The sequence below is a fragment of the Microcaecilia unicolor genome, unplaced genomic scaffold, assembly GCF_901765095.1.
Source record: "Microcaecilia unicolor unplaced genomic scaffold, aMicUni1.1, whole genome shotgun sequence".
Classification (NCBI taxonomy): domain Eukaryota; kingdom Metazoa; phylum Chordata; class Amphibia; order Gymnophiona; family Siphonopidae; genus Microcaecilia; species Microcaecilia unicolor.
Window position 1 is genome coordinate 246,731 of NW_021963808.1, and position 21,364 is coordinate 268,094.

Consider the following 21,364-nt stretch of genomic DNA (forward strand, 5'->3'; position numbering starts at 1 on the left):
CTTTTATACCCATACCTCTCCATTGAAGTCTATGGTGAGGTACAGTTTTTTTCAATTATTTCTCAATTTCAGAGATCATACTTTCACGTCCGGCCATCTGTGCATTTTGTACCCAGCTTCTTCCGTTCCATCTATTTCACAAGGTTGCCACATTTTCCGGTAATATCAACATGTTTTTGGAACAAACTGTTTTTGCGGTTACTAACATATCTTTCTGTTTAGATACCAGTTTCACATATTTCATCAACACCTTTCATAACATCTTCTGATCTCTGTATCATTTTATACAAAAATATACTAAAATTGGCCCCATTTTGAGAACCACATTTTCTCCATTTTATCCATCATTCTTTCATTTCAGGTGCTATATTTTATTTGAATATTGTACCTGTTTGTGTTAAGACTCATTGTTCAGACCTGCTTTCTGCAGATTCTCAAATGTTAATTCATATGTTAGTTATTTGGCCTAGTCAGTACTTTTTCAGATGTTTTAGGCTCTGTGGCTTTGTCCATCACTATTCCAGTGGTAGATCTAAAACCAGGCCATATATTAACACCAATAAGAAGGAGCCTCAGGCTTTATCCAATTTACTAAAATGCATTTCTTACCTATTAGGAATGCTTTATGAACTAATAAGTTTTGATGGACAGTAGCCGCCCCCCAAAGGGGACAACAACTCCCAACAGAACACTTTCCGGCAAAACCAATATCTTCCGCCCCCTAATTCTCTCCAGAAAACGAATCACTTTTAACCAAAAAGCTTTGATTGCTGGGCAGGCCCATATAGCATGATAAAAAGTGCTCATAGGTCCTCTACATCAAATACATTGGGGCAAGTCTGCTCCACCCATTTTATGCAACCTTGATCGAGAGGTATAAGCCCTAAAAATCACTCTACCCTGACACTCTCTAAGTTCAGCACTACTTGTCCTACTCGGGATTTGGCTCCTGCTTCCCACCAAAATTCTTGTTGTGATCAGGAAGTAACCTGTTCCGGGGCAGAAAAGAGCAGGGAACCAGCGAGCCGACATCCCCCCCAGCGCGTGCACCCGGGGCGGACCGCCCCACTGCCCCCCCCTTCCTACGCCACTGCGGACAGGCTCTGCAGATACTTGAGCTGCATGGTGCATGAAGTTGGGGAAAGTCTCTTGAGACTTGAAACTGCGAGACTTCCCCAAATTCCTGCACTGCGTGACTCAAGTATCTGCTGAGCCCAATCACTGTGCAGGGCGAAACAAGGAGTTTGAGGCAACGCTGAGTCTGAGCCCTGCTGTACAAGTAAATGTAGGGATTGGGGAAGAGAAACTTGGTGAAGGCTAGGCATTGGGGCATTAGAGAAACTGGGTGAAGGCTGTTTGAAACTTTATTCTTTAATGGCCAAAATGCAGTGATTTAGCGCACTTAATTGCATGATTACAATTTTTAATCACATGATTGATCACTATTAAAATATTTAATCATTGTCCACCCCTAATATATTTTTTATATCATTGTACTTATTTCTCTTATCTGAGATTTGATCATTGTTCATCTTTATTTTAATGCAGATTGGTGGATGGAATTTGGCAGATATACAGGTAACTGAATCTGATATATAACTTATTATACCAAATCATCAAATCCACTAATGTGTCCTTTGAGTGTGATTTCGCTATTAACCTACAAATGCACTCGATCTGCAGCCCCTCCTTACCTCTCTACCCTCATCTCCCCTTACGTTCCTACCCGTAACCTCCGCTCTCAAGACAAATCCCTCCTCTCAGTACCCTTCTCCACCACCGCCAACTCCAGGCTCCGCCCTTTCTGCCTCGCCTCACCTCATGCCTGGAATAAACTCCCTGAGCCTATTCGCCAGGCCCCCTCCCTGCCCATCTTCAAAGCCTTGCTCAAAGCCCACCTCTTCAATGTCACCTTCGGCACCTAACTACCATACCTCTATTCAGGTAATCTAGACTGCCCCCACTTGACACTTGACATTTCACCCATTAGATTGTAAGCTCTTTTGAGCAGGGACTGTCCTTTTTGTTAAACTGTACAGCGCTGCGTAACCCTAGTAGCGCTCTAGAAATGTTAAGTAGTAGTAGTAGATTTCACTATACAGACACCTACAGCCAGTGTTAGGGATCATTTTCACCCCTGTGATAGAGAAGACAATGTGTGTTTCCCCTGATCAGGGTCAGGGAGTGATCCCTCTGGTTCAGACCTGGCAAGTTTCCCACATTCATTGGGAGACTCTCGCTGTCTCGGGTCATCTCCAAAACTTCCACAAGGGAGTGAATGACCAGATTAGGACAAGAACTGTTTCCATCTGAATGATACAGTAGAATTTGCTTCTGGAAATGGCCACCAAGCATCCAGTGGGGTGAGTTACAAGCTACATGTACCAATCGTAAGAGAAAGAAACATGTGATGTGTCTTAGTGACAAAATAGGTGTGTTGGATAAGATTCATTCCGGCATGTCTGTTTCTCCCATTGGCTGCGAGTTAAAGTTTAATGAATCAACAATCATCCATCCAGCAAAGAAAGGAAGAGATTCAGTGGTCTGTTCGTGAAGCAGAACCAGAAAGTTCCAAAACTACATCTGTGCTTCGTGTTGAATCAATAGAAAAGATGGAAAGGTGATTAAATTTGTGGATAATACAAATGGTGGATTAAAGCATAAATCACTGTGGACAACATTCCTGTGGGAATGAAAGCCAAACAGATTTATAAACACATCACCCAGGGTCAGGAAAGCGTGAAACCCTTTTCTGCTAGTTCTGGCTGTCTTGTGTTGGGGTCTGCACCCATCTTAGCCAAACCTCAACTGATTACTGCTAGAACACCCACGTTCTTCGATTTGTTTCTTACACTAATTAAAGAAATAATACTTACTCAGAAGTGAAATAAAAAGAAAGTTTATTCTGGAAACAAGTAAATAGTAGCTCAAGCAGAGGCTTATAGCAAGTCTGAAATATAGAAAAGAAATTATTAGACTTCCTTGGGTCCATTCCAGTTCACTGCCCTGGAAACAAGGAAGCCCAACCTACATAGATTTCCCTCATTTTTATACAATTGATTTAGTACATGTTATACAATAACCTGGAAACTAATTACCATCTTAGCACATCCCACTAACCAATCATCTACTTTCCTAATCCAACACATCTGACTTCTATCCTACCCTAATTCCTAGATAGCAGTTACACCACTCCACCTTATCTGCGTCACAAAGCCATCTTCACCCACCTACTAGTAACTTCTCTCCCACTATACTTTCTGTCAGAAATTCCAAGCCCACCTCCTCATGCTACTTCAGCAGTCTTTTTATATCATATATCCAAACTATATATCAACTGACCTTGTGGTTAAGCTAGCAGACTGTTCCCAACTTCCCCTTTTCACTATCCAGATACAATGTGGTTTCAAACTGTATGAAACACAGGAAATCTTGACACAAGAATTAATACAGATCTAAATATCCATTAAAGTTATCTTAATTCATTCTATATGCATGTACTTATCTTCTAAAACCTTGTAACAAAGCTCATAATTTAAGCTGCCTGGTACAGTATCTTGCTCTAGACTTGACACACTCTCTCCCCCAGATCTTGTATAACTGTCTCTCAGCCACTCACATCTGTCTCAGTAAAAAGGTCCACTTCCCCTTCTCCCATTGCTTGCCCAACAAATCACACCAAATGAATAAACATGTTTTGGGGTCCATTTAGTTAGAAGGAGTTTAGGTCACATGGGTGTCCTTGCACAATTTCAAAAGGTCTGATCTAGCTAGCAAGGCTTGAAATCAGCACACAGAATAATTAGGGGGATAAAATAAATCTTACAGGTAACCCTTGTTTTATTATCCAGAGGAGTGCCCTGAAAATACGAACATTAGGGGTCCTGACCCCCCCCCCCAAGTTCCCCACAACTCCTCCTCTCTTTAGCAAAACACCCATAACACTACCATTCTTCTGTGATAGGGTGTGGGGAGGGGAGAAGTGAAGGACAGGGTGTGAGGAGAGAGAAGGACCAGCCAACAAGGGTAGGAAAAAAGTGGATTACTGAGAATAACATGAGAGAATGGTTAGAAGATATCAAACAAAGGTAACAGGTTGGCTTCATCATAGATGAACAAATCTTATAGGCAATCTGGGTTTATATCCTAAAACTAACTATAAATATACTTGGAATCAAAAAATTCAAAAAGAAAAGAAACGTATACTGGCTGTTGGCCTTCTTCAGCAGGATACTTAAGACCATCGTAGGGCTGTACAACTAAGATAGATTATGGAGACAACAAAAAGAACTTAGGTGTTCAATAAACATCATAGAAGTAAACCAAGATCAAATAGAAGATCATGAATCCCAGGAAGAGGCAATGAAATATCACGTAAACTGAGGTTACTACTGATTGCAACATGTCTGGGGTTGGTGCACCAGAATAGTCTGGGGAACTATCTTTTGTCTTAGCAAAATGAAAACAACAGTGTAACAGAACATTTATAACAGACAAACCAAGGAAAACTGCAATAGGTACAATACAAAGCATGCTGTCGCGGCCCTGATGCCACTCTGGTGTAGGTGAGCTCTCGAGTACTCCCGAGCTTCACTAGTCCCAGGAGATAACCGAGCACCCCGACTCTTCACCCGCGGCGACCGCCGTTCACCGAGGGTTGAGCCCTCAGCTGCGGGCGGCCAGCAGGACTGCTGGAACCACGGGGTGACGGCTGACCTGGCTGGAAGTGGATACAGAGTCCTTGGGTACGTGGCCCAGACGGTCGGCTAGCTGTCAACAGGAACGTACGCTGAAGAGGCAATAACTAGCGGGACGGCTAGTTGTTCTGAGAAACAAACACAGTCTTGGAAATAGCTAGCAGGACGGCTAGCAATCACGAGGAACAAACTCAGTCTTGGAAATCGCTAGCAGGACGGCTAGCAGTCACTAGGAACAAACACAGACTTGGAATCCGCTAGCAGGACGGCTAGCAGTCACGAGGAACAAACACAGGCTTGGAACTCACTAGCAGGACGGCTAGCAGTCACGAGGAACACACACAGGCTTGGACTTCGCTAGCAGGACGGCTAGCAGTCACGAGGAACAAACACAGGCTTGGAATTCGCTAGCAGGACGGCTAGCAGTCACGAGGAACAAACACAGGCTTGGAATTCGCTAGCAGGACGGCTAGCAGTCACGAGGAACAAACACAGGCTTGGAATTCGCTAGCAGGACGGCTAGCAGTCACGAGGAACAAACACAGACTTGGAATTCGCTAGCAGGACGGCTAGCAGTCACGAGGAACAAACACAGACTTGGAAGGATCACTGGATGGCTTCAAACAAGAAAACGGAAGCACTGGTTCCCCTCCAGGCTTCCGTTTAAATCCCCCGCTCCTCCTGGCTGGAGAACAGCTGTGGCCAATCCGCTGCGCCCCAGCCTGCAGCGGGAACCGGATTGGTTCCTCTGTCCTAAGGGCGGAGTCGCTATGGGGATGCGCCAATCCGGCGCGTGTGGGTGGAGCCTCCTCGCTGGTCCTGCTGCAGCGAGGAGGACGCCGCCGCCGGCGCCGCCATCTTGGTCGGCGGATAACCCTCTCCGAGGCCGGCGTGGTTTCTCCTGGATCGCCGGCCTCGGAGCAACTTGTAGCCGCGGCGATCCCCCTGGCAGCCCCTGCCCGTCGACCCGCGTTCCCCGGGCGCCCCATCCTCCCGCTCCGGCCCGCGGAGTGCCAGGTAAGGGCCCGGAAAGGGACAGTATCCTCCCCGGAAGACCCCTTCCTCCGGGGCCCGGGTTTGGACGGATATCGGGCGTGGAAGGCTTTGACCAGTTCTGGAGCATGAACATTAGCCACGGACTCCCAGGAATTATCCTCGGGGCCAAACGATTTCCATGATAGCAAATAATATAGTCTTCCCCGCCGCCACTTGGAGTCGAGAATCTCTCCTACCTCGTACTCCGGGTCTGGAGACACCTGGAGGTCCTCCTCCTGGGCTGGAGGCGGGTGCCACCTGGACTCCCGAAACCTCTTCAGTAGCGAGATATGGAAGGCGTTATGCACTCGTAGGGTGGCGGGTAGCCGCAAACGATATGTTACTGACCCAATTCGTTCTTGGATTGCATAAGGTCCCGCGTATCGCTGTCCTAGTCTTCGGGAGGATCCTCGGAGTCTCAGGTGTTTCGTGCTTAACCATACCCTTTGTCCTGGGTGGAGCACGGGGGCGGGCCGCCGGTGGCGGTCAGCAAAGAGCTTGTCCTTGGTCGCGGTCTTCTGTAATTGTTCCCTAGCCATCCTCCAGACCTTCTGTAGGTCGGCTACTACTTGGTCCCCAGCCGGGGTCATGGCGGTAGTCGGGAACGGCCCTGGAAGCCGCGGATGTTGTCCATATACCAGGAAGAACGGGGACTGTCCTGAGGAGGAGTGGTCACTTTGGTTATAGGCGAACTCGGCCCATGGAAGTAGAGAAACCCAGTTATCTTGTCGTTGGTTGACAAAGGCTCTTAAGAAGCTTTTCAGGGTTTGGTTTAACCTCTCAACCATGCCATTGGTTTGAGGATGGTAAGCGGATGAAAAATGATTCTGCATCCCCAAGGCCTTGCATAAACCTCTCCAGAAGCGAGAGGTGAATTGGGGTCCTCGGTCACTAATGACCCGAATGGGTAGTCCATGTAGTCGAAAGATGTGGTGAATGAATGCTTGAGCTAGAGATGCTGCTGTCGGAATGCCTGTGAAGGGAACAAAGTGAGCCATTTTAGAGAATCGATCTATCACCACCCAGATCACAGTATGACCCTGGGAACGAGGTAAATCCGTGATAAAGTCCATGGATATCTCCGACCAAGGACTGGTCGGTATGGGCAAAGGTTGTAGGTCTCCCACGGGGGGTCCTCCTACTGGCTTGGTTCGGGCACATACTGGGCACGAGGTAACAAACTGGAAGATATCTCGTCTCATCTGTGGCCATCGATACTGTCTCGAGATGAACCGGAGGGTCTTGTGGTACCCGAAATGCCCCGCCCACTTAGACGAGTGTCCCCATTGCAGAACTCTCTTTCGGTCTGCGGCCGCCACGAATCTCTGGACTTGGGCAACCTCCCCTGTGGCCGCACTGAGACAAGCGGGGTCTAACATAGGATGAGTCTCCTTAGTCTCTTCTGGTACTTCAAAGGCCCGGGAGAGCGCATCTGCCGGGGTGTTCTGGGAGGCTGCTCGGAACACTAGTTGAAAATGGAACCGAGAAAAGAATAATGACCACCGGGCCTGTCGGGGATTCAGCCGCTGGGCCTCCTGGAGGTATAGGAGGTTCTTATGATCCGTGATGACCGTGAACCGGTGTTCCGCTCCCTCCAGTAAGTGTCTCCACTCTTGCAGTGCGAGTTTCAAGGCCAAGAGTTCTCTATCCCCAACCGTATAATTCCGTTCGGCTGGAGAGAATTTACGTGAAAAGAAGGAGCACGGTTGACGCCGGCCCTCGGGGTTGATCTGAGAAATGACTGCCCCGGCCCCTAGAGCGGATGCGTCCACCTCTACCGTGAAAGGCTTCTCAGGATCGGGGGTCAGCAGAATAGGCGCGGACTCAAAAGCTTCTTTGACCTGCTGGAACGCCGCTTGCGCTTCTAGCGGCCAATCCCTGACCCTAGCGTCCTTATGGGTGAGCTCCGTCAACGGGGTGGTCAACCGGGAATACTGTGGAATAAATTGGCGATAATAATTAGCGAAGCCCAGGAATCGTTGTAAGGCCTTCAGGCCCTTCGGTTGAGGCCACTCGCGAATGGCCTGGAGTTTGTCTGGTTCCATCTGTAACCCCCCTGGAAGCAGGATATGCCCCAAAAATGGTAAAGACTGCTGATGGAAGGCGCACTTACTCAGCTTCGCAAATAGATGGGCTTGACGTAGTCGGTACAGCACCGCGCGTACATGGCCCGGATGCTCCCTGGGGTCCTTAGAGTAAATTAGGATATCGTCCAGATATACGATCACCGTAGAATTGAGTAATTCTTCTAGTACACTATTGATGAGCCGTTGAAACACCGCAGGGGCATTACATAGACCAAATGGCATTACCCGATATTCAAAATGACCCTCATGGGTATTGAAGGCCGTCTTCCATTCATCCCCTGACCGGATTCGTACTAGATTGTAGGCTCCCCGCAAATCCAACTTCGTGAAGATCTGAGCTCCTTGCAGTCTGTCCAAGAGCTCGGGAATAAGTGGTAACGGGAACCGATCCTTCACGGTGATGGCATTTAATCCCCGATAGTCAATACAAGGTCTCAAGGTTCCATCCTTCTTGGTAACAAAAAAAACCCCCGCCCCGGCTGGGGATGTAGACGGCTGAATGAACCCTTTCCGTAGATTCTCATGGATATAATCTCGCATAGCCTTGACTTCTCCTCGGGACAGTTTGTACGGCCGGCCCCGTGGAGGAACCGTATCTGTCTTCAGATTAATAGCACAGTCAAAAGGCCTATGCGGCGGTAATACCTCCGCCTCCTTGGGACTAAACACATCAGCAAAGTCTCTATAATCCATAGGCAGAGAGCCCAGTTCATCGGGTCCCTCCCCGGGCAACGTATTTAAGGCCGGACAGCTGCCCGCCCGATCCTTACAACAGGTCTCTTGACAGGAGTTGCCCCAAGCTTGAATCTTTCCCCCGGTCCAGTCAATCACCGGGTTGTGGTATCGTAGCCAAGGCAATCCCAGTACCACCGGGTGGATGGTCCGGGGTAATACTAAGAATTCGGCCTCCTCCCGATGACCCTCCCCCACTTGCAGCCCCAACATAGGCGTAATCTCAGTAACCGGCTGGGGAAGGGTAGTTCCCTGGATGGAGGTTATCCGCAGGATTGGTTTTCGGGGAAGCGTGGGCCACCCCATTTGCTGCAGTAGTTCGAGCCCAATAAAGTTGCCCCCAGACCCTGAATCCACCAGGGCCCGGGTCTGAACCGTGGCCTCCTGCCACCGTAAGGTCACTGGTAGGATGAGCAAGGTCTCCTGTAGGGGAGCGGAGTGCCCCAAGAACCCTCCCCTCAGGGTGCCTTGGGGAGCGCATTTCCCGGCCGGAGGGAACAAGTCCGGAGGAAATGTCCAGCCTGCCCACAATAGAAGCACAGTCCCTTAGACTGTCGTTGCTGTCTCTCGGCGGGGGTCAACCGTTGTCGACCCATTACCATGGGCTCCTCCCCGGGCTCCGTAGAGTCCCGGTTCGCCTGGCGAGACGACGGCCCTTTGCTCGTCCTGGAGGCCCCTCGAACCCACTTCTGCCGCTCCATCCGGTCTCTGGCCCGCTCCTGGAATCGGGTGTCCACCCGGATACAGAGTGAGATGAGGGCATCCAAAGGTCCGGGAATCTCCCGTCCCGCTAATTCATCCTTGATTCGTTCGTGTAAACCCTCCCTAAAAATGGCCGTCAAGGACTCCGGATCCCACCGCAGCTCCGCGGCTAAGGTACGAAACCGGATGGCATAGTCAGCCACTGTACCCTCTCCTTGATGAATCCGGAGCAGCTCCGATGCCACGGAGGAGGGTCGTCCCGGAATGTCAAACACCATCCGGAACCGGCGCTGAAATTCGCTATAATCCCCCAATATGGGATCATGTTGTTCGTCCAGAGGGACCACCCAGTCCCGGGCCTTTCCCGTACACAGGCCCATAACGTAGCCTACCTTACTTTGATCCGAAGCAAAGGCCTCCGGTTGCATCCGGAAGGCCAGATTACACTGATGAAGGAACCCTCGACAACCCTCCGGGCTCCCATCATATCGTGCTGGCTCAGGGAACCGAGGTCCCACGCGGAACCCTCCCATACGGGGAGCTGCTACGGCCTCTTGGACCGCAGCGGCCTGGTTCTGTACCTGAAGCGTGGAGAGTTGGGAACATACATTCTGAAGAGCCCCAGACAGGGCATTAAGCTGTTCCTGTTGCTGCTGGAGAACCTTGGCCAGGTCCCGTAAATCAGGTTGCGTCGGCGAGCTCATGGCTTCCGTTTTCTGTCGCGGCCCTGATGCCACTCTGGTGTAGGTGAGCTCTCGAGTACTCCCGAGCTTCACTAGTCCCAGGAGATAACCGAGCACCCCGACTCTTCACCCGCGGCGACCGCCGTTCACCGAGGGTTGAGCCCTCAGCTGCGGGCGGCCAGCAGGACTGCTGGAACCACGGGGTGACGGCTGACCTGGCTGGAAGTGGATACAGAGTCCTTGGGTACGTGGCCCAGACGGTCGGCTAGCTGTCAACAGGAACGTACGCTGAAGAGGCAATAACTAGCGGGACGGCTAGTTGTTCTGAGAAACAAACACAGTCTTGGAAATAGCTAGCAGGACGGCTAGCAATCACGAGGAACAAACTCAGTCTTGGAAATCGCTAGCAGGACGGCTAGCAGTCACTAGGAACAAACACAGACTTGGAATCCGCTAGCAGGACGGCTAGCAGTCACGAGGAACAAACACAGGCTTGGAACTCACTAGCAGGACGGCTAGCAGTCACGAGGAACACACACAGGCTTGGACTTCGCTAGCAGGACGGCTAGCAGTCACGAGGAACAAACACAGGCTTGGAATTCGCTAGCAGGACGGCTAGCAGTCACGAGGAACAAACACAGGCTTGGAATTCGCTAGCAGGACGGCTAGCAGTCACGAGGAACAAACACAGGCTTGGAATTCGCTAGCAGGACGGCTAGCAGTCACGAGGAACAAACACAGACTTGGAATTCGCTAGCAGGACGGCTAGCAGTCACGAGGAACAAACACAGACTTGGAAGGATCACTGGATGGCTTCAAACAAGAAAACGGAAGCACTGGTTCCCCTCCAGGCTTCCGTTTAAATCCCCCGCTCCTCCTGGCTGGAGAACAGCTGTGGCCAATCCGCTGCGCCCCAGCCTGCAGCGGGAACCGGATTGGTTCCTCCGTCCTAAGGGCGGAGTCGCTATGGGGATGCGCCAATCCGGCGCGTGTGGGTGGAGCCTCCTCGCTGGTCCTGCTGCAGCGAGGAGGACGCCGCCGCCGGCGCCGCCATCTTGGTCGGCGGATAACCCTCTCCGAGGCCGGCGTGGTTTCTCCTGGATCGCCGGCCTCGGAGCAACTTGTAGCCGCGGCGATCCCCCTGGCAGCCCCTGCCCGTCGACCCGCGTTCCCCGGGCGCCCCATCCTCCCGCTCCGGCTCGCGGAGTGCCAGGTAAGGGCCCGGAACGGGACACATGCAACACCTAGAACAAGATGGTCTAGACATAACACACTAAATAGGAAGTTGCTCATTACTATCAATTCTATACCGGCAGGAAATGTCAATAAATCTGGTATTAAACAAGGTAGGAAAAGGAATAGAACATACACAGCGGGGAGAGCTTCCCACTAGCTGTCCCATTCAGGTCAAATAGAAATACAGAAGGAAAGAGACAGGGGCAATGAGAAACAAGGGGGTTTAACAAGGGAATAAAGAAGTGCAGGTTAGATCATAGCTAAGAAATTAAAGATATATTGCAGGAGCCCTTTACCATGTCCGGGAGTCTCAGAATACAGGTCAGGGAACATCAAGAGGTGTCCCCAAACCACTGCTCAGGGTAAGAGATGAAAAAGCAGGATAGAGAGAAAGAGAAAGGGAAAAACATACTACTGAAGAAAACATTCTGTATCTAAAAACAGGTGAAAAAGGTCTTCAGATGAGAGAAAAGGTAAATGGATCATACAAACAGGAGAAAAACAAAGGGCTGTACACAGAGGAGACTAGCTATCAAAAGACAAAATGAGAAGAAAAAACCCCAAATAAATGTGAATTTGAGGAAAAGGATGCTCAAGATGTATCAATTCTCAGCAAGAGTTCAGTCCAGTGTCCATAATAATCACAAGAAGTGAGCTAAATATCTCTTGGGTTGCAGGAATAGGACAAGGGTCGGATCGTGGAAAGATGATGTCATCCAACATCCGTGTGTCACCACTGGAGATCTCTTGTATAGAGAGACCACCACCACTGGAAGCGCTTTTGGCATTTTAATATACACACGAGCTCTGGAATGTAGACCATTATTGGGGAAGGAAAGTCTGAAGAATGATGCAATGGAACAAAAAAAGTGAGGGCAGCTGAAAGAGGATGTCAAGAAGTCTTTAATATAACAGCTAAAAAAACAACCCTTATCCTGTTTTATAGGCCACCAGCCAATTGGCAAGACTGCCAAACACATTTTATGGATTTCATATTGAATACATGTGCTTCTACCCAAAACCTTCTTATAGCAGGAGATATCAACCTTCACCTTGAGGATACTAACCTAACAAACATATATGAATGCAAGGACTTCCTCCAACTATGGGAGTTTCACTGGCCAATAATGCAACCCACCCATATTAAAGGACACACACTAGACATCATTACATACAAATTCTCATCAGAACTAAATCTCGCACTAACAGACACAAAATGGACAGCTATACCATGGTCCGATCACTACAAAGCAAACCTTTCCCTTCACTGGCGAACAAAAGATTCACAACATAAACGAGAACAACTAACCTACACCACGAGAGGCAAAATAGACCCGCTAACATTTTGGCAACAATTCTATAACAACGAATGGACAGCACCAACAGACTCACCCCAATTTCTTCATGAATGGGACAACAGATACAGAATCATATTAGACAATATAGCACCACTTCAAACCAGAACCTCACACAGAAAAAACTCAATACCATGGTTTAATGAAGAATTGAAAGAATTAAAAACACAAGTCAGAAGATTAGAACGAGCATGAAATAAGAAAAAAGACGACTCCGCACTCAACGACTGGAAATACAAATACAACATCAGACAAACTAAAAGCTCATATTATGAAACTAAAATCGGACCAGACTACAAGGACACACATAAACTCTTCCAACTCGTAAACAAACTACTACATAGTAACATAGAGGGGCATAATCGAACATCGCCGGCCAAATAGATCGCTGGCGATCTATGTTGGCGGCGGCACTACAGCTGGCTGGAACCGTATTATCGAAAAAGATGGCCGGCCATCTTTTTTTTCCAATGATACGGTTTAGCCTGGCCAAATGCCTTGGAGTTCGCCGGGTTTGAGATGGCCGGGTTTGTTTTTCAGCGATAATGGAAAGTTATGTCGGCCATCTCAAACCCCGGCCAAATTCAAGGCATTTGGCCGTGGGAGGAGCCAGCATTTTTAGTGCACTGGCCCCCCTGACATGCCAGGACACCAACCAGCCACCCTAGGGGTCACTGCGGTGGACTTTAGAAAAGCTTCCACGTGCATAGCTCCCTTACTTTGGGAGCTGAGCCCCACAACCCCCCCACCCCAAACCCACTACCCACAAATGTACTGCACCCACTAAAATTGCTCCAGGGACCTGCATACAGCCTCTAGGACTTATTGCTGCTGTATAACTTTGGCACACCAGTTCACACCTGAAGACTAATCTCTCTGAAAAAGTCCTTTCTTGAATTAAGCATGTTTACTCACAGTTAACTGCAGATCAGAGGTTGTGCCCCACTGGCAAAGAGTCCCCTGGTACTAAGATTAGCAGTAGGTCAGAGCTGGCACAATGGTGTATAATGCCCTCTTTCAGCACCATTCAAGGTAAGAACTACGTTCTCTAATGTGGGTAACACAGGAAAGGGAACTAAAACTGGCTTACAAAAATGGCCACTACCGCATGGACTACAACAGGAAACAAAACAGGGCACACTCTGACCCAGTTAGCAGAGGGGAAAAGCACCATGGGAGTAGAGCCCAGTACCCTACACCCACCACAATGCATTGCTAATGTGACTCTGCAGGGCACCTAACAGAAAAGGTGTCACACTCACCCGAGAGCCACATCGCAACCAGGGAAAGGCTGTCGGAGGATAGCACACATTCTGCTGTCATGGAGATGGGTACGGCATTTGAGGCTAGCATACAGGCTGGCAAAAAAGGTTTTTAGTTTTATTTTTTTAGTTTGGAAGGGGATTGGTGACCACTGGGGGAGTATAGGGAGGTCATCCCCCATTCTCTCCAGAGGTCATCTGGTCAGTTGGGGCACCTTTTTGAGGCTTGGTCGTGAAAATAAAAGGACCAAGTAAACCCGGTGAAATTCTGCTTAACGCCGCTTTTTTTTTTTTCATTATCGGCGAAAGCCGGCCATCTGGTAGCCACACCCATGTCCCGCCTTTGCTAATCTACCGACACGCCCCCTTGAACTTTCACCGGCGAAGCGACGGGAAAGCGGCGATGCTGTCTAAAATGGCGCTTTCGATTATACCGATTTCGCCGCTTTTAAGAAATCGCCGGCCATCTCCCGATTTGGGTTGGAAGATAGCCGGCGAGCACTTTCGATTATAAGCTGGATAGTAACATAGTAGATGACAGCAGAAAAAGACCTGCACGGTCCATCCAGTCTGCCCAAGATAAACTCATATGTGCTACTTTTTGTGTATACCTTACCTTGATTTGTATCTGTCTTTTTCCGGGCACAGACCGTATAAGTCTGCCCAGCACTAGCCCCGCCTCCCACCACCAGCTCTGCCACCCAATCTCGGCTAAGCTCCTGAGGATCCATTCCTTCTGAACAGGATTCCTTTATGTTTATCCCACACATGTTTGAATTGCATTACTGTTTTCATCTCCATCACCTCCCGCGGGAGGGCATTTCAAGCATCCACCACTCTCTCCATGAAAAAATACTTCCTGACATTTTTCTTGAGTCTGCCCTCCTTCAATCTCATTTCATGTCCTCTCGTTCTACCGCCTTCCCATCTCCGGAAAAGGTTCGTTTGCGGATTAATACCTTTCAAATATTTGAATGTCTGTATCATATCACCCCTGTTTCTCCTTTCCTCCAGAGTATACATGTTCAGGTCAGCAAGTCTCTCCTCATACGTCTTGTAACACAAATCCCATACCATTCTCATAGCTTTTCTTTGCACCGCTTCAATTCTTTTTACATCCTTAGCCAGATACGGCCTCCAAAACGGAACACAATACTCCAGGTGGGGCCTCACCAACGACTTATACAGGGGCATCAACACCCCCTTTCCTTCTGCTGGTCACACCTCTCTCTATACAGCCTAGCAACCTTCTAGCTACGGCCACCGCCTTGTCACACTGTTTTGTCGCCTTCAGATCCTCAGATACTATCACCCCAAGATCCCTCTCCCCGTCCGTACCTATCAGACTCTCACCGCCTAACACATACATCTCCCGTGGATTTCTACTCCCTATGTACATCACTTTGCATTTCTTCGCATTGAATTTTAATTGCCAAACCTTAGACCATTCTTCTAGCTTCCTCAGATCCTTTTTCATGTTTTCCACTCCCTCCCGGGTGTCCACTGTGTTACAGATCTTAGTATCATCCGCAAATAGGCAAACTTTACCTTCTAACCCTTCGGCAATGTCACTCACAAATATATTGAACAGAATCAGCCCCAGCACCGATCCTTGAGGCACTCCACTACTCCCCTTTCCCTCAACCGAGCAAATTCCATTAACCACCACCTTCTGGTGTCTGTCTGTCAACCAGTTCCTAATCCAGTTCACCACTTCAGTTACCACACCGGTTACTTCTAACAACATAGACACCCTATCAGCAAATAAGCTTGCGAACTACTTCAAAGAGAAAATTATAAAGCTACGACTCATGATACCTACCAACACAACTGATTATGCAAACCTCCTTGAGTGTTTACATCCAATACCTGGGAAACATCCAGCAGACCGATCATGGACCAACTTTGACACACTCTCGATCGATAACATCTCCCAATCGCTTGGAAGATACGCCAAGTCGCAATGTAAATTAGACATCTGCCCTAGTAACCTTATAAGATCTGCCCCTCAACAACTCAAAACAGACATTGCGAGGTACCTGAACTACATGCTACAAAATGATCTCTTCCCAAAGGATAAAGGAAACATTCTACTTACTTACCTAAAGACACAAAGTAAAGTACAAATGACTTTTAACCAACTATCGTCCAGTAGCATCTATCCCGCTGATAACCAAACCTATGGAGGGGGTAGTGACAAAACAGCTCACTAACTACCTAAATAAATACTCAATTCTTCATGAGTCTCAATCAGGATTTCGGTCGAACCACAGCACTGAAACAGTATTAGTGACTTTAATGAACAAATTTAAACAAACAATCGCAACTGGCAACAGCATACTTCTCTTACAATTTGACATGTCCAGTGCCTTCGACATGGTCAACCATGAAATATTACTACATATCCTAGAATACTTTGGAGTTGGAGGTAACGTTCTTAACTGGTTTAGAGGTTTCCTGACCACAAGATCATACCAAGTAACAGCCAACACGGCTATATCAGCCCCATGGATACCTGAATGTGGAGTCCCCCAAGGATCCCCCCTCTCACCAACCATCTTCAACCTAATATAGTAACATAGTAGATGACAGCAGAAAAAGACCTGCACGGTCCATCCAGTCTGCCCAAGAAATGTGCTACTTCTTTGTGTATACCTTACCTTGATTTGTACCTGTCTTTTTCAGGGCACAGACCGTACAAGTCTGCCCAGCACTATCCCCGCCTCCCACCATCGGCTCTGGCACAGACCGTATAAGTCTGCCCAGCACTATCCCCGCCTCCCAACCACCAGCCCCACCTCCCACTACCAGCTCTGTTATCCAATCTTGGCTAAGTTCCTGAGGATCCATTTCTTCTGAACAGGATTCCTTTATGTTTATCCCACGCATGTTTGAATTCCGTTACCATTTTCATCTCCACCACCTCCCGTGGGAGGGCATTCCAAGCATCCACCACTCTCTCCGTGAAAAAATACTTCCTGACATTTTTCTTGAGTCTGCCCCCCTTCAATCTCATTTCATGTCCTCTCGTTCTACCGCCTTCGCATCTCCGGAAAAGTTTGTTTGTGGATTAATACCTTTCAAATATTTGAACGTCTGTATCATATCAACCCTGTTTCTCCTTTCCTCCGGGTATACATGTTCAGGTCAGCAAGTCTCTCCTCGTACGTCTTGTAACGCAAATCCCATACCATTCTCGAAGCTTTTCTTTGCACTGCTTCCATTTTTTTAACATCCTTCGCAAGATACGGCCTCCAAAACTGAACACAATACTCCTACGTCTTGCCCCATCCTTGGCCACCTTTAAATCTAGACTGAAAGCCCACCTCTTTAACATTGCTTTTGACTCGTAACCACTTGTAACTACTCGCCTCCACCTACCCTCCTCTCTTCCTTCCCGTTCACATTAATTGATTTGATTTGCTTACTTTATTTATTTTTTGTCTATTAGATTGTAAGCTCTTTGAGCAGGGACTGTCTTTCTTCTATGTTTGTGCAGCGCTGCGTATGCCTTGTAGCGCTATAGAAATGCTAAATAGTAGTAGTAGTAGTAGTAGTACTCCAGGTGGGGCCTCACCAACGTCTTATACAGGGGCATTAAAACCTCCTTTCTTCTGCTGGTCACTCCTCTCTCTATACAGCCTAGCAATCTTCTCGCTACTGCCACCGCCTTGTCGCACTGTTTCGTCGCCTTCAGGTCCTCAGATACTATCACCCCAAGATCCCTCTCCCTGTCCGTGCCTTTCAGACTCTCCCCGCCTAACACATACATCTCCCTTGGATTTCTACTCCCTAAGTGCATCACTTTGCATTTCTTCGCATTGAATTTTAATTGCCAAACGTTAGACCATTCTTCTAGCTTCTTCAGATCTTTTTTCATGTTTTCCACACCCTCCGGGGTGTCCACTCTGTTGGAAATCTTGGTGTCATCCGCAAAAAGGCAAACTTTACCTTGTAACCCTTTGGCAATGTCACTCACAAATATATTGAACAGAATCGGCCCCAGCACCGATCCCTGAGGCACTCCACTACTCACCTTTCCCTCCTCCGAGCGAACTCCATTCACCACCACCCTGTGGCGTCTGTCCGTCAACCAGTTCCTAATCCAGTTCACCACTTCGGGTCCTATCTTCAGGCCGTCTAGTTTATTTAAGAGCCTCCTGTGGGGAACCGTGTCGAAAGCCTTGCTGAAATCTAAGTAGATGACATCCATAGCACGTCCTTGATTTAATTCTCCTGTCACCCAGTCAAAGAATTCAATGAGATTCGTTTGGCACGATTTCCCTTGGGTCAGAGCAGATACAGTGGTATCTTGTGGATTGGCTGTAAATAATGGATCTTTTTGTATGTGAAGGGTGGAAGCGGGAGTTGTGGAGGTAGCTGCATCTGTCTGTGGGTTTCTTGTATATGGATGTTTTTATATAGTGTAAAGCCTCCCCTCGTTTCAGAGATCGCTTTTCTCCTGGGCTCAGCTCCTGTTTCAAAGGGCCACTGCTGATACAGCACACCTCACACACTTGGTTAATTCAAAACAAAATTCTCTTTTTAGTTCTGCTTTCCCTTTTAACCGAGTTCATAAAGTTCAAATCAAGAAGCACGTGACTCAGTTTGGCTGCTTCTCTTAAATGTCCAATCTTCCCATTCCATGTCACTTCTCCCTTCACTACTACCTTCCCCACCTCCTCCATTCCCAAAAGTCTTTTGGACGACAGGCCTCCCTTCCTCACAGGTGGCAGGGATTATATACTGATTCTTTACCCAGTGAAATTGGTCTTCCGGGCTCTTGCTCCCCCTGCTGGCTAAAGACATCTCTGACATTCCCCTACTGCAACTGAGGGGCCCCATTCCCGAGGAAGGAATCCCTACCGGGTTTTGATTCCCACCCCCCTCTCTGATGGATTCTGGGTAAGGTAGTTCTGGCTTATAAGGCTTCCCGGGAGGCATAAGGGACCTCGTCCTATTACATACACCCTCCCTCAAAATATTGCGACTCCCGGCCTCTATAGAGGACTTTGCCGAGGAGTCCGCAATTCTTGATAGGGCATCTGCATTACCGTGAAGCTTTCCTGCCCTATGCTGTACATTGAAAGAGAATGCCTGTAATGCCAAATACCATCTGGTCAGTCGGGCGTTCTGCCCCTGCATCTGCTTTAACCATTTTAAGGGAGCATGGTCAGTAATCAAGGTAAAAAGGCTCCCTTGTAAATAGTACTTCAGGGAGTCCACTGCCCATTTTATCGCCAGGCACTCCTTTTCTATGACAGCGTAGTGCTGCTCTGCTGGATTCAATTTTCGGCTTAAGAAGAGAACGGGGGGGTTCTTCCCCTTGGAATTCTTGAGATAGCACAGCCCCCAATCCTGTTTCAGAGGCATCCGTCTGCAATATGAACGCCTTTTCAAAATCTATCCCTTTTAGGACAGGCTCTGTACATAAAATGGCCTTTAAATCCTGAAACTCTTGTTCCCCTCTCTCTGTCCATCTTAAGCTGTTGGGATGTATCTTCCTCAGCATATCTGTCAGTGCGAAGACACCTACTATAACCCCTAAGGGGTTAAATAATTTACCTGAGACCGGAGAGGCTAGGAAAGTGCTCCGGTGCACCTTCCCAGCGGTTTTTGTTTTTTAATAACGGGGCCATTTTAAAAGTAGCGCTGCATGCGCAAGAAATAGTGAGGAGCCGGGTGCAGAGGTGAAGGCATGAGCCTGATGCTGGCTCGTGGACAGAGCTAAGCAGGGGGCTCGTGCCAGAAAGAAAAAGAAGATTTTGGGGCTATAGGACACAAAAGGTACTGTTTCACATATAAATTTAAAAAGCTGCTTATTTGTGTATGTGTAGAAAGTGTCCATTTTAATTTTAAAATGTTGTAATTGTGTACTGGGGGCTTTATGTGAGTGCAGGGGCTCGGGCTGGGCTCGTGCTGTGTATGACATAAAGAGTTCCAAATGTTACTGTTAGGCAGTTGGGAGGTCAGATCTGATGCTGACCGGACCTGTAGTAGTGGTCTCTGCTCAGCTGTGTGAAAAAAAATCAGTTTAAAAACTGATAATTTGGGAGGTCACGTGATGCAGTTGGAGTGATAGCAACTCTTTGGTGTTGCTCCGCGGACCCCGCTCGCTCCCGGCGCCCTACAAGTTGATTGACCTCAAAATATACTAACCTCGTCCCATTAAAGGGTGGTGGAAAGTGCATGGACCCATTTCTCGTACCCATGCCGCTTGGAAGCACGAGGAAGAGCTCCAAAAACGAAAAAGAAAAGACCCTGGTAATGAGCGGCGAATCCAAGATGGCGGCCGCGTCGCCGCGAGGCGAGGCGGAATTTACCGCCAGACAGCTCTCACAATTAGTAGCGGCGGTGGGCACAGCGCTAGAGCCTCAATTCCTCACATTAGAGGGGAAGCTGGAAAAACTGGATAGTCGATTGGGAGAAATCACTAGCAGAACCGCGGAGGTGGAAAGGAGAGTATCTGAAATCGAAGAAACTTGGCAACAACAAGAACCAGAACTTTCCAACCTAAAAAAACGCCTGGCCGCCCAAGAGGAGAAGTTGGATGAGCTAGAAAATAGAGCCAGAAGATGTAATCTTAGGTTGGTGGGTCTGCCTGAAACAATTCCTGATAAAAACCTGGGCACGCTGCTTGAAAGTTGGATGTCTAAAGAATTTGCTATATCAGACAGCAGAGGCCCACTATGTATTGAAAGAGCACATAGGCTGGGGAAACCACGCCTAAATGGAGCTAAACCCCGAGTGGTAATTATAAAAATCCACAACTATATTCATAAAGAAGAAATCCTTCAGGGATTCCGTCAGAAAAGAGATTCGCTTAACTACGCAGGTGCCAAGATCCGCATATTTCAAGATTACTCAGCCAGCATACAAGAAAGGAGAAGGAAATTTCACCCGCTGTGTACAACACTGATCGAACAAAATACCAGGTTTATGTTGCTTTATCCTGCCACTCTAAAAATTATGGAAAACGGGAAGTGGATATCATTTACATCAGAACACTCAGCACGGCAGCATATTAATCAAGAGCTGAAAAGCCAGGAAGCACCGGCTTGAACCGGTATTGAGCACATGGTGGTGAGCACATTATGCAACTGATTGAAATGTCTTGATGGGACAAATAGCGCTGTAAAGACTTGATATACAGAGGTCATAATTTATGTGTTTTATTATTGCATTGTGGGGCCTAGGGGCGAGTGGGGAACCGGCACGCTGTGACTCTGCCTAGATGGGGTTCTCCATCTCGGGGCCAATCTTGGAGCAAAGGGGGGGGGTAAGGGGGTTAGGCACAGGAAGGGAGGGAGGGAGGGGGGTGGGTAAGGATGGGAGGGCAGAGATAGAAGTGGAACCATGTTATAAACTAGCGAAGAAGTTCTTAATAATGTTTGTTCTCACAAATGGAGTGTTTGGGATAACGGAAAATCTCCCACAGTTTGAACCAAATGTCCCCTGGGGGAGGCTGGGCCCCTGGGAGAGTGTTTTGATGTTATTCGTAATGGTTTCCATGCAATGCAGGAAAGATTAGTCGAACTAGCCTTAAGATATTGTCATGGAATGTTTCAGGAGTCA

The 21,364-nt window shown here is 48.2% G+C and overlaps 2 protein-coding genes across 6 annotated transcripts in view; one reads left to right on the top strand and one right to left on the bottom strand.

Moving 5' to 3' along the window:
- The window catches only part of LOC115459654 (E3 ubiquitin-protein ligase TRIM39-like), a 33,669-nt gene extending 32,083 nt beyond the window's left edge, over positions 1 to 1,586 (top strand). Inside the window, exon 6 of the mRNA XM_030189456.1 lies at positions 1,549 to 1,586. Coding sequence (XP_030045316.1) covers positions 1,549 to 1,586 — 38 coding nt within the window. The remainder of the gene's footprint in view (positions 1 to 1,548) is intronic.
- LOC115459655 (E3 ubiquitin-protein ligase TRIM39-like) overlaps positions 1 to 21,364 on the bottom strand; it is a 446,759-nt gene that overhangs the window by 123,454 nt on the left and 301,941 nt on the right. The window lies entirely within an intron of this gene.